The following is a 19,689-nucleotide window of genomic DNA, read 5'->3' on the forward strand; positions in this document are numbered from 1 at the left end:
CCGAACTCCCGACCCCCGCCCCCGTCTCTTGACTGCCCCCTCCAAAATCTCCCTGCCCCTTCTCCTGCCCCCTGGCCCCCTTACCCTGCCGCTCAGAACATGGTGTTGGGCTCTGTGCGGAGCCGGACACGTGGCTGCGCTCCCCAGCGCAACACACAACTTGGTCCCACCCCACTCAGTGCTGCCGGAGCGGGGCGCTGGGCAGCAGGGGAGGAGGAGCTGCCAAGGCCCGATGCGAACGGCCCGGCAGGCCGGCCGGCTCAGAATGCGGGGGAGGAGAAGCTCTACAGCTGCTCCGGAGTCCAGCCCGGCAAGCTGCGGGGGAAGGGCTCTGGCTGCCAGAGCCCCATGCGAGCGGCTGAATTTCCTGCAGCCCTCCCAGCTGCGCCTCGCTCTGCCTGGGGGGGAAATCCCGGACATCTTTAGTGATTTGCAAATTCCCCCCCGGACGCTATTTTTAACACAAAAAGCAGGACATGTCCGGGTAAATCTGGACGAATGGTAACCCTACATTACTATCTCTAGGCCTATGACTGAAACTACAGTAAAAGTGAAGATTCTCAGAGCAGCTCCATGTAAACATACTGAAAAACTGATTATCATTTAAAAAACAATTTAGCTGGGAAAAATACACACAAATGTGACATCTGCTATGTAGAGGACTCATTACAAATCTAAATCCAAGTATTAGCTCTTCTATTCATGACATAATAAAACTTTGCATATAAAATTAAGGTAGAACACATTTATGGAGCTCCCTTTCAAATTTTAGAATGTTCATGAAGGATTCCTCTACATAACGTTAGTAATGCCTACAGCAGGAAGGTACGAGGACTGCCTGAATGCTGGACTTTGGTTGGTACACTTTCACAATCTTAACTACATGGCTCACACCCCCTAAATATATACTTAAATTGTTTACTCTAAAAGTTCTAACTCATCAGGAGAAAGAAAATATCTAGGCTGTAAATACTTTTTTTCTCTTGCTCTGGCTTATTCAAATCAAGACAAATACCATAATATTCTATCAGTTAATTAACAATTAAGTTATTTATTGACTAGTCATGAATGACACTATTCACTTTTTAGTAAAATCCTGGAACAACTTGAGGTATTGCAAAAATAACATCATATTACATAGTACGTATCCCTTGCACAAATTTTCTTTCTAATGACTGCAAGTAATCTCCCCTAGCAGAATAGGACACTTAAAAAGCCCTGGGAATAACAAAAGGAAAAATACTCTTGGCATCGTTTTGTCTCTTTTGAAATTTGGACAAAAATGAACAACTAGTCTGCACTCTCCTAAATCCACGAGCTATGCTGCCATTCCTCAATCACAGAGCACCAGTGTGAGAGTTTTGCTCAGTGATTGAGCTCTCATAAGAAGGGCTTTTCCATTTGAATCATAGCTTCACATGCAGGCCGCTTAATTCACAGCTTCTTAATGAGTAATTCTACACCAAGCATAGAATCATAGAAATGTACGGCTGGAAGGGAACACAAGAGGTCATCAAGTCCAGACTTCTGTGCGGAGAAGGAGCAAGTAAACCTAGACCATCCCTGACAGGCGGCTGTCTAACCTGTTCTTAAAAACCTCCAACGATGGGGATTCCTCAACCTCCCTTGGAAGCCTATTCCAGAGTTTAAACTATCTTTATAGTTAGAAAGTTTTTCCAATATCTAATCTAAAACTCCCCTGATGCACATTAAGCCCATTACTTCTTGTCCTGCCTTCTGTGGACATGGAGAACAATTGACCAGTCCGGATCACAACAGTCCTTAACATATCTGAAGACTTACCAGGTCCCCACTTTGTCTTTTTTTCCCCTCAAGACTAAATATGCCCAGTTTATTTTAAAACTTTTCCTCACAGGCCAGGTTTTCTAAACCTTTTATAATTTTTGTTGCTCTTCTCCGAATTCTCCAATTTGTCCACATCCTTTCTAAAGTGTGGCATCCAGAAGTGGACACAGTACTCCAGCTGAGGCCTCCCCAGTGCTGAGTACAACAGGACAGTTACCTCCCTGTCCCCAGTGTTTTATATACGATACCTGTTAATACACCCCAGAATGATAACAGACATTTTTTACAATTGTGTCACATTGTTGATTCATTCAATTTGTGATTCACTATAATTTCCAGATCCTTTTCAGCAGTACTATAGCCAAGCCAGTTATTCTCTATTTTATAATTGTGCATTTGACTTTTTCCTTCCAAGTGTAGTACTTTACACTTTTCTTTACTGAATTTCATCTTGGCGATTTCAGACCAATTCTCCAATTTGCTAAAGTTGTTTTAAGTTCTAATCTTGTCCTCCAAAGAGCTTGCAACCTCTTATCAGCTTGGTGTCATCTGTAAATTTTAGAAGTCTATTCTCCACTCTATTATGCATGTCATTAAACGAAAATACTGTATAGTACCAGACCCAGGACTAACCCCTGTGGGACTCCACTAAATACATCCTCCCAGTTGGACAGACAGCCATGGATAACTACTTTGAGTATGGTCTTTCAACTAGTCGTACATCTACCTTATGGTAATTTCATCTAGATCACATTTCCCTAGCATTTTCTTAGCCTTTCCAAAAAATTTTGCATGCATAAAATTATGTGCAATCATCAAGGCTTACTCCATCCAGACTTCCTTTCACCAAACTGGAAGAATTCTGAGATTAAATTATTTTTTTGAAAATGAATTCATGCCTTCAGGGTTTTTTTTCGGGTGCTGGGGAAAGATTGTTTTTTAAAATCTTTTCCTCATTAGCAAGTTGCATCCTAATACTCTACTCAAGATGGACATTAGTAAGCAACATTAGACGAAAATACATGTATTACAGGTTAAGACTACCACTGGTTTTCCAGCAGATACAAAATGCCTTTATATCAGACTGCAGAATGATTAGAATATTATGGAAGCACCAGTCACAGTTCCATTAAAAAAGGCTGAATTGTCTTAAAAACTTAAATCTTGGATTCAACCACTGTGTACTTTCCCCAAACGTTGCAGGAATTATTCTTTGATTACAGACAAGAAATTTAGCAGCCTTTGTCAGGGCTTTTTTGTCCTGAACAAGTGGAATATGGCAGGCTCTTCACATTTTCCATATTATTAAAGCTCCTTGAAATCTCATGCATAAGCAACATTTGAAGGAATTATGTTGTAATTAAGCAAAACTACTACCTATTTTATCTGCTACAATTAGAGGTTATAGACAAGGTCAGGTCAACAGCTCAGGATTTATTTACACAAAAATTGGCAGAGGTGAATCTTAAGTAGATTTGATAGAACAGGTAGGTTTTATTTGAAAGATAGGATCAATGGTCTTTTGTTTGTTTTGTTATTTTTCTTAACTGAAAGTTTATCCTTCAATATGGAGTAGCTGACTGAGTTAGGAGAAATAATAGGCATATCTGAAAGATTTGAATAAAAATCTGTCCTTTTACTTCTTTTCAGTTGTTTTCGGAGTCTTACTGAGCTAGAAATGATGGACGGTTGTTTTGTAGAGGGTAAACGTATGAGGAAGAGGCAGAATTAGCCAGGAAAATGGAAAGAGTAGGTTGAGCATGAATCATTTATGCTTTACTTATTATATGTATAGCTACTGTAGCCATGGCAAAAGAAAACAACTAATTCAAATAATGTTGGCTTATTGTTTTATAGAATTATAAACTTCACTTTAAGATAGGATGCCAAGAGGAAGCCAATGTTATTAATTGGACTCTAAAACGTGTCCAACTATACTGGAGATCAGCTGACATGTCAGAAGTGAGAGAGAACCAGAAGCTATGAGTGAACATTTCCCAACAAGTATTTAGCCAATATTCACCAAATTTGACATCATTATTCCTAATTTGTATTGCATACAGATATGTTTATATTCTGCAAATTAACAATTAAGTAACAAAAGCCTTGTTAAGAGTACAATAGAAAATTCCTAGTCATTTTCCAGTTGCCCCACACAACTGTCTTAAACGTATACATTAACTTGTTCTAATCCAGTAACTTTATAAATTCAACAAAACAGAAAACATTACAGCAAAGATCCAAGTCTACATTTTTGTTGTAGCCTATATTTTACTTTGCTTAACAATAGATTATGTGTTTGAGTAGATTTAAATTCGTTGCAGTATGTGGGGTCCAACAGTATGGCCAGTAAAAGTTGGTCAGATTATGTATGTCATTAGGAAGTGCAGTCTTGAACAAGATCCAAGGGACATTTTTAGAAAAAGGTTACTATTTCAAAATAAATATAATTGTTCTTATCAGACCTTAAACCTCTTTTCTGCCATGATGCCTACAAAAAGCAAACCCTCTGCCTAAACATTGTCAAGTTACGTGGCCACTGTTCTTCACGCTGAACACGGTCATTTAAATGGTTTCCCTGTGATCCCCCATCTGGTTGTTTTTATCTACCCATTACTTACAGCATTACACTTAGATCATAATCTCTTTGGGGCAGAGGTATGCTTCTGTTATGTTTCTACAGTGGCCAGCACAGTGGGGTCCCAGGCTCAAAGCATAATCATCTTCATTATAATACTCAATTTTGGGGGCAGGCATGAAAAGGAGGAAAGTGTATAACTGGAACAAATATGCTGCACCACAGTTAAGTACTCAGTTAACTTATTTTAGTAAACTTAATTGTGACGTTTGGGAATTTTAATGTAGCAAAACATGGCTCACAGTATGCATCCCTGACTATCTAATACTACTTGGGACTCTGAACATGAAAAGTGCTTTACAAACATTACCTACTACATCCTTACAACAGTCAAATGAGGTATGTAAATTAACTTCATGAGGCAGATGGAGAAGGTAAGCAGAGAGGTTAAAGGCCTGATTTTCAGAGGTACTGAGCACTCAGTTCCCTGTGAATTCAATAAAAGCTCTTGGTGCTCAGCACTGTTGAATCCAAAAGCCATAGATCCGGGATTAAAACTGAATTAACGATTAACTAAAATGCGAAAGCACCCACACCACCCTACATGCTGTAAAATGAGTGTTTCCTGATCTATTGATTGTATATTGATTAAATTACTGATTTAGTTTCCCCATTTAGCACTCTGAAATTTGGTAGGTTCTTGTCCCAAGATCAGGCCCAGCATTATCAGAATTACTGCTCAGCTGGGATCTCCAATGTGCATGGTTGCAACACTCTCTCACTTAGCACATCATACTATAGTTATAATAGTCTTATTAACACACTTAGCAAATTCACACACACACCAACCCAGCAAGGCAGGTAGAGGTAATACAGAACGAGCAGAGCATCCCAATCCTTATACCATCCCTTGCAAAAAAACAACAACCCTGAAATGTTAGTTATCTTCCTCATCTTCCCCCTCACCGTCACCACTGGTAGTCATCCTGGCCTTTCCCAAGAGCTACATCTCTCCCTTCCCCAGCTCACAGACTGGGATACAACTTTTATGATGTGTTACACTGATGCCACGATGCCCAATGCATATTCAGTAAGGGTTTCAGTCTCTTTTCCTCATTTGTAGTTTTGCACCCTACTAATGTTGGTGTGCCCTTCCCCCATAGGTTATTAATCCTTTTACCTAAAGCTTATTAGCATATACATCAATTAGTTACCATGGCATTCTTGTGGTCAGATGTCCTTAACTAAAAATAGCACAAGCAGTTATAAACTACCACCTCAGTGATTACCTACTAGCAGTTTAGTCATTATAGCAGTCTATCTTTTGAGATCTTTTATCTAGGGTTAGTCTTGGTTAGCTACTTATGCTAAGGTTTTTTGGTGCCTTATGCCTTAGTTTGGCTACGATATTGTTTTACAGGCCTTGAGCCTTGTAGGTTCATTGCATTACTGCCTTAATTTATACTTTACCTAGCAAATACCTTTACTAGTCACTGCCCTGAACAACTTCCTCCTGGTTCCTAGTGCAACACTTGCAATAGACAATACCTCTCTCTCCACAGCTTTAGGAATTATGATACAATTTGCCAAGTATTTTTCTGATTCTCATGAGTCAGTGCAATCTGACTGCAGTTTCTTCAGATACATAGTTGCTTATGCTCACTTAGGATACATTTTTTCCCAGCTCCTTTCAAGTAAGTGATTTAACTGGGGTGGGGTGGGGGGGGGGGTTGTTAAACATCACAAACATATCCTTGTAGTTCAGCTTCTCAAATCAAATATTTTGCTGGCAACAAGCTTCCTAACATTCATAATAATTCTACAGAGTTTTGTTCTTACAGTTCATTGAGAAACTACTGATTCTACAAATCTATAAAACATCTGAACTAGTCATATAGTCTTAAGAATTTTGTTCTTTCCCCACGTCCAACCCATGAAAAATAAAGTTTAACATTTTGGGCCCCTCTGCTTATTTAGCTAAATTTTTTTGTTGTGTGTTTTTCTTAAAAGTCCTCCCTCTGTGCTAAAAAAAAAAAAATTACTGCTGCTTGTAACAGTGTGTTCCACATATTAAAATGCCCTCAGTGTAAATAAATTTTCCTCGATTTCTTTGATGATGACCTGAAAACTATTTGCCCTTTTTTGGCAATACATAAAGGAGGCCTGGAATATAAACATAATATTTTTAATTTTTTTATTTATTTAAGAGAGTCCAATCCGCATCAATGTACATTCAGGTCTTATCTACACTGATTCCCTAGGAAGACTATAGACAACTGGAGAACTAGTACAATTATGACTGAAGCATCAAGAAAAGGAAACCCAAACAGTAGAAAGGGAATATTGGTTTGTGTTTTTGTAAACATATATTTAAAGCAAATGCTTGAAATGCAGTTAGGGGGAAGTCATTGCTAAAGGATCATCATCCCAATCTTTCGATTAAGAGCTTAGAAGACTCCCACTCCTTTTGTCCTCCAAGATCTCCAGACAAGATGATATTCCCAATATTTATACATCACACAGCAGCAATGAACAAAACCCCTTTTTAATGACCAACAAAGCAGAGGGAAAAGGACTGAAACTTTCCTGTTTTTAAGCCTGATGGTATGAGATCTCAAATGATTTCACAGCAGCAGCTCGTTCTCTACCTCAGATTTTATACATCTCAATCAGGTCCTATTAATCACATCTAACCTCGTTTTCTTAACCTGCCCAGCACTATAAACCCATGAGAATATTTAAATTGAAGAACAGGGAGAGATGCAAAAGACTCCAATATTCTTTCTGTAATGCAACACACACAACTATGTACTTCCCCATCAGTGTTACGAATGCAAAATCAGCCCAGATAAAAATACATACTTTATTAGTGTTCAGGGCTCTCTTTACTTCAACAAGTAAATATAAAATAGTTTTCAGTAACGCATAAATTTAGATGCTTAATACATTTAATTTGGACAACAGTTTGCTTCCAAAAACCAATTTACTTCGCTAATATACTGTTTGGCTTCTTAAATGCAAATTACCACCATATCAACATCTTCCCTTTGTAGCCGATAGGTGAAGGTCATCTATGTAAAAAGTTCTTATTCCCTAGGACTTCAAAACAGAATGTTTTTTCTGAAGGACAAATAATGGTCATGTACAGTACTGAACAATGAGATAAAGCGTGCTATTGTTAAACAATAGCACCACAGGTCAGTCTGACCAACTTTTGCTGAAATATAAGAACCAAGTAGGAGATGTGTTTATATCACCAGGATCCTGGTTATAATACAGAACACACTTTTTAATTTATAGCATTAGCTCTAATTAAGAATTAACAACATACTTGTTTGAGACAAAGGCAATAAATTAAAAACTTGAAGTTATGATTCATCAACTGTCATTAAGGCCCAGTCTACCCTTAAAAAGTTACATCAACATAGTTATGGTGCTCAGGGGTGTGAAAAAGTCACACTGAGTGCCACAGTTAAGCCACCTAACCCCTGGTGCTGACGTGGGTAAGTCGATGGAATAGTTCTTGGGGAGGTGGATTATCTACAATAGATAGAAAACCCCTTTCCGTTGATGTAGGAAGTGACTACAGCGTCGCTGCAGCTGTGCTGCTGTAGCACCTGTAGTGCACACATGGTTTGAGAAAACAAGTGCTAAAGACATTTGCTATAAAAATAGAGGACAAGAGTTTCTATGATTTTCACAGATAGTGGTGGGGAAAGAGTAAACAAGAAACAGGAGTTTAAAAACACTTCCCTGAGCTGTTTACTTGCTATTGCTATGCAGAACAAACACCTAAAGCTAACATTACATAGCCCTGGCCACTGCATTCATGTACTGGGAGTACTGATGTTCTATTTCAATAAACCATGTTTCATGATCTGATTAAAAGGAAAAATCTGACTGTTCAGAGTTTTCTTAAGCCTTTTCTTCACTGGAGGGGATGTGTTCTTAACTAGAGTTAAAATCCTGGCAAGCATAAGGCAGAGTTTGTAGTTTTCATGGGAGTTAGCAGGTTGAATTAAAGACAATAGAGGACTGGAGCCTCAGCGATAAAGTTTGATAGCTATGACAAGGTCCTGTATTATCCTGGACAAACCTTACTAAATTAAATTTAACATCATTGTATCATTTAACTTAATTGTATTAAAAATGCAATTGTCTCTGTTATTGTGGGATTGTAGGCAACTTCTTTAGAGAGGTGGGGTATGCTAATGGAATGCCTCCGGTTCCAGCCCTATGAAGCTTCACCCTGGGGAGGGGACCCATTGTCTGGCTGGACTACCTTTCAAAGCGTCAAATCGGAGTCTCAGAGATTAACTGACAAAGGAAGGCAATTGGGATAAATAATCTGAGTTTAAACTGACTCAGGGTTTTTGTTCTGATTCAGCAAGTGGTCAGACTAGTCCCCAGAGGGCCTCAATCCTTAGGGAAGGGTTGGAAGGACTTTGTCCTACCGAGGCCACATAAGACTGGATTCTTGTTCTGAGCTGAAGCGGTGATGAACCTGAAACCACAAGAAAACCCCTGGGTAGGGTTCTGAAGGACTGCTCCTGCCAGAGCCCATGCTAGAGTTAGGGTGATCACTAGTAAGCTTATTAGCATGCGTGTAGGTTCTTTTATTATTTTAAATGTTTTCTGTGTATTGCATTTACCTTAAGAATAAAATATGCTTGCTTCGAAAGAATATTGTGGTAACTTATAACTGTGGCAATCACACAGTTAACAGTCTCTGAAGGGACCTCCTTAGGCAGACTGTCTTTTGCGGAGAACAACACAGCAAATGCAGGGGACTGAGAGTGGGTGCCCTTACTGGACCACTAGGGGGAAAACAGGTGCTGCTGCCCTGAGCTGTGACAAAGGCAACAGTGGAATGCTTCCTATATAGAATTAATCTCATCTTCAAGCTATTTATGTCTTTGTCTTTGATTCCCTCATCTCCCAGAGTGTGCCATAATATTGCTATAACTTGAAGAAAGTGGGCTTGCTCATCACAGCCTCCTCATGAGGATCTCATAGGAGCCAGGAGTATATAGCCTAAACTGTCTCTAGAAGATCCTTTTTACAGAGTTCAGGATGGCACTATTTACTACAATGTTCTCAGAGTACGTATTTACAACCAGTCCCAGTACATTCATATTTGGGGCTTTCAGAAATCTCTTTCCAGGAAAACTGATTCTTCCCATCTCCAACTTTTTTTAAACTTGCTTCAAAACTCATTAAATTAGAAATTCTTGTATTACAGTATTGATATTATTTCTTGAACTATAAAATACATACGATTGTGTGTTTTGGAATTTCTTCTCTTTAGAAACCATTTTAAAAAACAGTGAAATATGGAATCTTTTAACTAGATGCTTAAAAGTCTAGCCATCACTGTGATCTGAGTGCAATCAGTGCAAGATGATTTTCTGTAGGTTTAACCTTCGTCAGTTTAGTTGGAGTAGCTCACAAACACTGCAAACCTAACTTGTTCTGATGGCAGAACTTAAACGTGTATGTTGTGACCAGGAAGAGGTAAGCACTGTTCTGGCACTGAAAAACTTATACCTGCTGGGGAGCAAGTCAGAAAGATGACTTTGTCTATGCTTCCATATTGAAGATTATGTCCAACCAGGGATGGTGGAAGATTTATGCCTGCAGTCAGTTTACGCCTGCAAGAAAATAAATGGAGGGCAGCATGGAAGCATGGGGTATAAGCTCTGCCACTTCCTGTCCCTTTCCGGTGGCATTAGTAACTGAAAGGCTTGTGGGAGGGGATCCTGCAAAGCCACGGAAGAGGATCTTGTTTTGAAGTTTGCACCTTCTGTCTCTCTGACGTTCTGCCTCATTTTATGCCAGCCTATCTGCCCCCCACGGCTCAGGTAAAAATATCACCAGTGGCCACAACAATTCCCCTCCCTTCCAAACTTATTCAGCTTTATGCATGGTAGCACATTCTAAATCTGAGGTCACCCTAGCATTGCACAATTGGTAGAGGTATTAGTCATGGAGCTCACAAACGTTATAGGTTCGGTTATTGTTCCAATATACTTTATCAGGACAGAGAAAGCACCATTGACATAGGGTGGATGGAGGGAAATGCTAGCCAAATTCTCTGCTGCTGTCAGCTCACATGCAGAAATGTGCACATGAACAACAATCACCATCATCTACCTCCCCTGTGAAGCTTCTGCTTACCAACTGCACTCACTGGTTGTCTGGTCAGTCAGAGCCATAATCGGTTTTCCCAATGGATCTATCAAAAGTTATTGAATCAAAGAGCAGGGTGGATAAGAAACAGCGAGAACAGTTTGGCAAATTCCACAACCATAAGCCATTTAGCACAGGGATTCTCTCTTTTTATGCTTGTACAGAATCCAGCATAATGGGCTGCAACCTGAAATGGAGCCTTTGAGCGTATTTACTACTAAAAACCACCAGCACCTCTCCCTGCCTCTCCCTGAGGACAACTCGATACAAATTCTGAGATGACACTCCAAAAGCAGAAAGCCTCTTAAAAAAACAAACAAAAAACAGACAAAAAAACCCTCAAAACACTTTCATGTTTCTTGTATGGCTTATCAGATGAACCTCAGGGTTTGGTCAGTGATCCAAACTGGAGGCCATTTGAGCATAAAGTTCCTGAGATATAGTTTTTCTTAAAGCTGACATGTTCTGGCAATGAATTTTTGTGCCCAGAGAGAGATCAAACCAGGGCTGAGATCATCACACCGGGATCTCAGACACCTGAGAGTTACCCCAACAGGGTTCATGCCACTCACCAGCCCTTTGGGGAAAATCAGATTACAATGCTATTTGCCAAAGACTTTAACTCTTTAGTTTGGATCATCAGCCTCTGAAGTTCTTGGTGTTGCACCAAACAAATGAGCATGTGTGGACAGAAGAGTTAACAGGATTTTTAGCCTTGGAAGTTTTAAGAGGCTTGGATGGCTTAAGAGAATAACCAGTAGTCCTTTGAATTTGACCTATGAGCCAGTATGAGCCTGAGTCCCACCTTGTGCAGAAATCTGGAAAAGGTCAGAAGACATATTGCTAAAAATCCATCTCCATCAGAGTTGTGGGGTTTTTGTTTTTGTTTAATTTTTTGGAGAACATAATCAAAGTATTTTTGTAAAAAAAATTAGACATGCACATGCTTGCTGACAGGGGAAGGCCATTGTAGAGGGTGGAGGAGGAGGAGTGGGGTGAGGGGGTGGGGCCTCAGGTGAGAGGGTGGGACATTGGGAAGGAGACATGAAGGTGAGTGACAAGGGGGCAGGGAATAGGAGCAGGAGTGCCTGTCAGCCCTACAGTCTCCTCTTTTGTGCACACCAGGATCTGGGGACCCATGTATGGCAGTTTGACCCCCTTCTATGCCCCTCCTTATGTGAGCCAGGTTCTCGGTGGGTGTTAACTTTCTAGGGAGTCCCTCTTCCTATATCTACCATGGGATTGCCCCTCTGGGAGTGTTTGAACCTCAGTCCCTGCACTCTTGTGTGTGCCAGGATCCGAGGGGCCCTGCCCATCTATGGGGGTCTGACGCCCCATCATGTGAGCCAGGTTCTGTGGGGGCTTGCCTTCTTGGGAGGGGGTCTGAACCCCACACCTATGTGATCTGGGGATCTCTGTCCCCATGTGAGCCAGGATCTGGGGAAATAATGCTCGGGGGGGGGGGGGGGGGTGTGTGTGTGTGAGGGAACAGATTTGCTTGGAGCATGCACCAAGAACACACTGCTAACACTGGGGTGAGGAATTATATATATATGGAGATATACCTATCTCATAGAACTGGAAGGGACCCTGAAAGGTCATTGAATCCAGCCCCCTGCCTTCACTAGCAGGACCAAGTACTGATTTTTACCCCAGATCCCTAAGTGGCCCCCTCAAAGACTGAACTCACAACCCTGGGTTTAGCAGGCCAATGCTCAAACCACTGAGCTATTCCTTCCCCCAAATTGAGAATGGGCATGCTTGACACATCAGAGGCTCTCCAATGGAGCAGTTCACACATCTCAGAGTGGTTATTTCAGGTTATATTCATCTCCCCAGGGGGTTCTCATTTAGCTGAGACCATCACATCAAGATGACTATTGCTGGCTCTGCCACTGGCCTGCTGAGTGACCTTGGTCAAGTCACTTCACCTGTTTCCCATATATAAATTGGGAATAAGGAAATAAAGTTCTTTGAGATCTACTGATGAAAAGCACTGTATAAAGCTATGTCTTTTGAATACTATCTAGCCAGAGTAGCATGTCAACTGAATACCGAGGTGAGAACTACAACTGCCTAAATGGCCACTAACGTCTATGAATACACCTCTACCCCTATATAACACTGTCCTTGGGAGCCAAAAAAAAATCTTACCGCATTATAAGTGAAACTGCATTATATCGAACTTGCTTTGATCTGCCGGAGTGCGCAGCCCCGCCCCCCCGAGTGCTGCTTTACCGCGTTATATCCGAATTCGTGTTATATCAGGTCGCATTATATCGGGGTAGAGGTGTATATGTGGTTTTTGCTTGCTTGTTTGTTTTTAAGCGAAAGAGAAACACCCTAGGAAACTAAATTGCAAAAAGCTTCATTAACACACAGTTAAGGTTGCCTTTGCTGATAGTTCATGGCCTTTTAAAACAATGAGTTAATCAAAACTCAAACTTCTGAAAACCAGGAAATACAGACTTAAAGAAAACACCCACGTAACCTTAACTATGCCCTCTCTGAGAGATGCCCCAAAATACCCATTACACACACACACTGTGTTTTTACTGTAATGGACAGCTGCTTTCTGCACCTGCCCTAAGTGCAAACACTGTGCCTACTCCCCTGACAGAATACCACACTAGTTAAATTTAACAATTTATAACCCCCTTCACACATGCACACAGGATACCACATAAACCTATGCTTTTCTCTACCTATCATTAAATCCACAGACTGCTCTCATATCCCATCAATACTGTCAATACCCATAGTAAGATCATCCCAGTGCCCTTCTCCTGACACAGCCTACACAATTCCATATTGAAATGATGCCAGACTGAAACCTCAAGGTACATATGCACCTCTTTCCTTCGATCACACATGTGAGGGAGGATTCAGACCCAGATCTCCTCACATCATCTCAATCACAGCTCTGTGATGCTCCTCAAACTAGACCCCAGATCTCCTCATATCACAAACACATCGCTACCAACCAGCACAGCTACACTTAACATGGTGACTGCAGCTGGAACGCACACAGATAGTTCCCAGTGGCTCTTGCCAGCTCCAGGGGGCAGAGGTAAGATTGGATGGATATTTTACCTTCTAAAATACCTCGTATTTCCTGGTTTTCAGATGTCTGAATTTTGCTGAACTTGACATTTTTGAAGGGCACAAGCTAGCACTGGGCAACCCTAATTCTGCATAATAAAATTTTAGATAATTTAATTAAAGATATTTTGGCTACAAGCATGTATGTTAAAAGCACTAACATTACGGATGAGCCTACACATAATGAACCAGCACCAGTTTCAGTCAAAAACTGCTGTTAGAGGCAAGCTATCAGCAGTAACTTTACAGAACCTCACCCCATTCTGTTAGCACACAAAGGCAAAACCTGCAATAGCGCAATTACATTTTGGCACCAGGACTATTTAAAAAAAGGATTACCAAATCCTGTACACTGCAATCTGTACTGAACATTCTAAAGTCTGGCATTCATTTTGTTAGTTAACAACAAAACAATATTTTCCTAGCAGTTAACACACACGTGTGTATAGACAATAAAAATGCGGGTAAAAGCACTACTCAAGAATAGGAATGAGAAAAGAATAACCTTATTTCTAAAAATACACAGTGACTAAAAAGGTATGAGAGCCTCATGAACAGTTTGTCAAAATCACTGCTGTGAAATAATCTCTTTCCACAAGACCTTGTATATTTCGATTATACAGGCCATGAGCACTAGAAATTACAAACCTGACAAAAATAGATTAAGGAAATAAGGATACAGGATTTATTTTTTTTAAGAGTCAAATTAAATTTGACTCTTAAGTCTGGTCGTACTGTGCATCCACAGTATAGGAAATAGATGTAAAGCTGTTTAAATCCCAGGAAATGCACTTACATCAAGGATTATGTCTTCAAGTGATACATAAGGAGAAAGAACACATGAAATTCTAGCCAACAAAGATCCCATTTTCATGCTAAAGAGAAATATGGAGACTTATCTATAATTGCTTATGTTTCATGGGAAAATTATGAAAAACATTTCAAGTCTTTAAAACACTGATGAATGTGTCAATATTTAATTTTTGGTAATTAACACAGTCCACTTCCATGTATTTGGAATAGACCTTTTATAAACATAGTAAATTATTTTCTACAGTAGTGCTTGAAAAAATCCACTCGTAAGTGACAAATGGAAAGTCTTCCCTGGCAATCATGGGGTCATAAATCACCAATTTCTGCAGACTTTAAGCTTTCATTATAAAAAATGGATTGTCACAGTTTCAGGGCAACTGCACCTATACTGCTCCTCCAGGTCCACTCCAGGAGCACCTAGGTAGGTCTCAGACCTCCAGCTGTCACCTGTCTCTGTCCTACTCCCTTCTGACAGGGGATTTTAAGGCTGCACAGCTGCCTGACATACTCTGTGATATCCACAGCAACCCAGTCTGCCTTAAAGCCAGCATCTAGGCTGAGCTTTCTTTCCAAGGGCTATGAAAGGTATGATTTACCAGTAATCTGAACAGCTCTTGCTAAGCAAGCACTTTTATTCTTAGGGCAAAAGCATCACAGAGAAAAAACAAATCGTAAAAAGATTTTAATGCTCACTAAACACACCTGTTTAGTGAGCATTAAAATCTTTTTATTGTTTGCCCATCTTTCACTTGGGGCATCTGGTAGAACAACATCCCTTCTAACTAGGGTGACCAGATGTCCCGATTTTATAGGGATAGTCCCAATATTTGGAGCTTTTTTTATATAGGCGCCTATTACCCCCGTCCTGATTTTTCACACTTTCTATCTGCTCAACCTACTTTTAACCCTTCACCAAGGGTTGAAGTCTCACCTCTTGGACACAAAGTCTTGTCCATTTGTTGACTCAAAATCAAAGCGTCTGTTTAAAGTTGGCTTTTTATAAAAAAAATAATCTTGCTTTGTCCCCCAGCCTCCTGATAACAGGTAAAACCAGTCCTTCCCATGACTCCCCAGAAGGCCAACCTTCAAAGCACCTCCTTTCCCTTAAAACACACAAATACATATCACTCACACTGACACCAAGGGCTATGAATATTCTACAGCTAATACTGTCTAGCCCGTCTCAATATAATGGTTATTTCATGTTCACGCATTAAAACATAAAATACAACATGGCGCCCAAAAATACTGCATGTGGTTGCAGTATCTGTTACATTGATCTCTAATCCTTATGGTTGCAACAAGTGTATTAAGAACATTAAATGTGGTAGGGCTGTATTTCTCAGTCTGCAGACTACTCTAGTACCACTGCTGCTCAAATTTTGTCAAGCAGCAACAGATTAAAATGAACAGAAGTCTAGTCGGCTTCACAGCTGCTATTCAGAACCCTGGGGACAACAATGAAATTGCAAAGAACCACATCAGCTTCATGCTGCTACTACTTGGTAAGACTGTAAGCAGCAGCAAAGCGAGACACTGGAGATATTCACAGAGGAGAAGCACAAAAAAACAGCAGGCAGTGGAGAAGAGCGATAGAGCTGCATAGACCTCTTTTCTCCCCTTGCTTCACCACAGCCACGAAGCTGGAGGAGGCGTACTGGAGATCATCTTCTTCTCCCCTTTACCCCCCTCATCCCTACAAGAACCAGCTTACCTTCTTAATACAAGAAGAAGTGGAGATTCCAATGAAGTTGAACGGCAAAAAGTTTATACAACCTCCGCCCTGCCCCCCCCCCCCCAAATTATTTTGTTGAATTCACTACTGCAAAAATTCAGTGAAGCCAAGAGCTTAGTAGAATCTAAATCAATTTATAAATCAAAATATAAGAACACTGATAACTACATGAAATAAGAGAAGATTAAAAAGTTGGGATATTAACTCTGATGCTTCTCCCAAACATCTCCTTGCCATCATTCATGCTATCCGTTATGCAGGAAGGATCTCCCTGAGCTCGTTCGCAAAGCCCCCCATTCTTTTCACATTTGAGTTCCTTCTGAAGACCCACCTGTCATGATGCCTATAAGAAACTTGTTAACCAACACTGTCATGCTCACTGAGTATAAATTTTCATGTCCATTTTAAAAATACATTTATTAACATAGCAGTATTAGTTGCTTCCCTCCGCAGTACCTGCTGTGTGTCTTTAGGTTATAAAATCCCTGCCCAGGGGACTGCACTGCCAATATTGGGGGGGGGGGGGAGAAGAGAAACAGACACTCCATGGGCACTCCTGGAACTAAACAGTAATTAATTATGCTTCAGACATAAGAGAGCTAGTAACTGCTTAGGCAAGAGGAAACTTTCCTTACAAGCAGATTATTCCATAATTTTCCAATCAATAGGTGTTTTGGACCTTCCTCTGAAGCATCTGGTATAGTCTATAACCTCAGACAAGATACAGGACTAGAGGAACCACTGGTCTGGTCTGGTATAGCAATTCTTATAACCCTAAGAAGATTAAGTCTAAAAAATACCAGGGCAGATGGACTGATGTAACAGATAAAAGCTTTTGGTTTGGTTTGCACTCTACTGCTGAATGTTTTGTCAGTTACAAATCTGAGCAAGAGTTTTCAGCTAGTAGATGTCAGCTGGCCCCAGTGAGCAAGACTAACCAAGGTAAAAGATCAGAGCTCATCTCCCTCCACATGCAAGTGCCCAGTGACATCTGGAAATGATCAGTGGAACGGTCTGAAGATCCCAAGTTCCCCTCACATCCCTTAACCTCTCTCTCACAGCAGGGACTAGCCTATCAGTCCAAAAAATGATGAAGGTTTGCCGAGGCTGCGAGGGTATAACTGATAACTCATGCAGCCCAGGTAGCACCATCCAACTTCTCTCTTCTGAAGATAGCACACACTGCAGGTAGTTAGTAAACCTACTAACTCCACTTTTTGCACAGCTTTGGAAATCTGTTAGTAAGGTTTAAACAATGTAGCCAAAGCAGGTTATACTGCTAAATGTGCAGTTTTGCTAGTATAACTGCATCAACATTAGGGGCTTTTGCTGACACATCTGAACTTGGAGATCTGCAGTTTCCACACCTGCTTCTCCTGCTTTAACTGTAACCTTTGCAATGATATAAACAGATTTCTCATTTTCTTCTCCTATATATACAGATAATCTTCTTCCTCCTGTGTATATAGAAATTATTAAAATAGTTTACTCCTGAGGGAATTCTGCACCAAAAAATTAAAAATTCTGAGCACAATATTTTAAAAGTCTGCAAATGTTATTTGTCAATAAATAAATGCAGAGGCTCCAGCATGGCAATGCGGTGCACAGGCCACTGGCTGCATGGAGGTGGGAGATCACTCTGCAATCTCCTCCCAGGACACTGACTTGGTGGTGAGGCTGCACCCAACCCTGACACACCGCAAGGGCCAGGCCTGCCCCAGAAACACACCGAGGCCCTGCCCCTCCATACCAGGGGCACCAGATGTGGGAAGGCAGGTTCAGCCTCGCTGGATCCAAGCATTGAGGGGCTTGGTGTGGGATGAGAGGGTTCTGTGTGGGGCAATCTGGGTGCAGGCAGCTCAATCGGGAGTCCGGGTACAATCTGGATGCACAGGGCTCGTTGGGAGGTTCTGGGTGCAGGGGCAATGGGACTCTGAATGGGGGTCCAGGTGAAGGTGGTTAGGGCTCAGCAGGGTGAGTCTGGGTGTAGGAGGGATAGGGCTCGGTGGGGAGCTCAGTGGGGGGTCCAGGTGCTCAGGGAGTGGGGCTTGGTGAGGTGGGGATCCAAGTGCACCTGGATGGGGTCCAAGCAGCTGGGGCTGGAGCTCGTCACTGTAGGGGTTTGAGTGTGGGGAACTCAGCAGGGGGTGGTCTGGGTGCAGGGGGATGGGGCTCAGCAGAGGGTGGTCCGGGTGCAGGGAGTGGTCTAGGTGCAGGGGGAGTGGGGCTTGGCAGGGAGGGCCGGGTGTGGACAAGGTGGGGCTCGGTGGGGTGGGGGTTCGGGTGCAGGAGGGTTCAGATGCATAGGACTTGGGCAGACAAGGGAGCAGCTCCCCATACAGTGACCTCTCCTCCCCCATGACCGAGGAGCGATGGGGGCAGGAAGCAAGGGGCGAGAGTTGCGGAGCCAGGAGAGGTTTCTGGGGGTGGGTCTGACCACTTCCCCTGCATGGAATGGCCAGGACCGGAATTCCTCACCCACCCCCAGCCCAGCCAGAACTATCAGCTGAGCTCAGTGCAGGACAGGAGCCCCAGATGGGGCTGGGGAGGGCCAGGAGCCTGGGGCTCTGGGTGCAGGAGGGCTCCAGGTGAGGCGGGGTGTGTGTGTCTGGATGCACAGGGGTTGGGCGGATGGGTCTAACTGGCCCCAGTCAGGGCTTCCCCAACCATGCAATTTACCTCTCCGCTGGCTGTTCTGGGCGCCCAAAATGACACGCCCTGCTGTTGGGGAGGGGCACACGACCACTCTTGCAGCTTCCTTTTGCTTCCCTGTCAGAAAGTCATTTCTGCAATGGACATGAATTCTGCGCACGCAGAATTCCCCCAGGAGTAATAGCTGCATTAACTGTAAAAGCCCTTGGGGTTTTCATTTTTGTTTTTTAAAAACAAACTTCCCACTATTTAGTCAACCTATAATTGCTCCCCAAGTTGTTTTCTGGGCTTTGACACATTATTAACGAGATCTTTAGCTGTCCTAGTCTCAAAGCAATCAACACAGAGTAACCCAAATGAAAACCAAACCAAACCAAACAAAAAACCACTTCCAAGATATAATACCTTATTGAGTTTGCCAAGTGAAGATATGAGATCTGCCCATTCGCTTGAAGATTCAAAGTTCCTCAAAGCTTTTTCAATCACTGAAGAATAATTTCTGTATCTGTAGTCCCTGAACAGCTCCTGCTCTTCTGGATCCATCTTAGGTCCTCATAGCAAGCCAAAACTGCCTGGCAAACTAAAATGAATATACACAGTTATGAAAAATTAACCAAGAATTAAATATTGACAAAGCCTACACCTGAAAAGATTGCAAGGGTGTAGTAAGTATGCAGACATGTTTGAAAGGGAACTGTAAACAATTTATTTAATTTAAAAAACTGAGTTAAAAGTAATTTAAGGCATGACACCAATTTCCCATTGCCAGCATTTGTGGTTTTTCAGTCACAGTTTCCTATTTTTAGAAATGCTC

General features: G+C 41.7%; 1 protein-coding gene across 1 annotated transcript in view; it reads right to left on the reverse strand.

The window, feature by feature from the left end:
* LOC113406483 (protein dopey-2-like) overlaps positions 1-19,418 on the reverse strand; it is an 86,247-nt gene extending 66,829 nt beyond the window's left edge. Inside the window, exon 1 of the mRNA XM_026651683.1 lies at positions 19,281-19,418. Coding sequence (XP_026507468.1) covers positions 19,281-19,418 — 138 coding nt within the window. The remainder of the gene's footprint in view (positions 1-19,280) is intronic.
* Positions 19,419-19,689: the final 271 nt, after the last annotated feature.

The sequence above is a fragment of the Terrapene carolina genome, unplaced genomic scaffold, assembly GCF_002925995.2.
Source record: "Terrapene carolina triunguis isolate 2854851 unplaced genomic scaffold, T_m_triunguis-2.0 Scaffold31, whole genome shotgun sequence".
NCBI lineage: Eukaryota > Metazoa > Chordata > Testudines > Emydidae > Terrapene > Terrapene triunguis.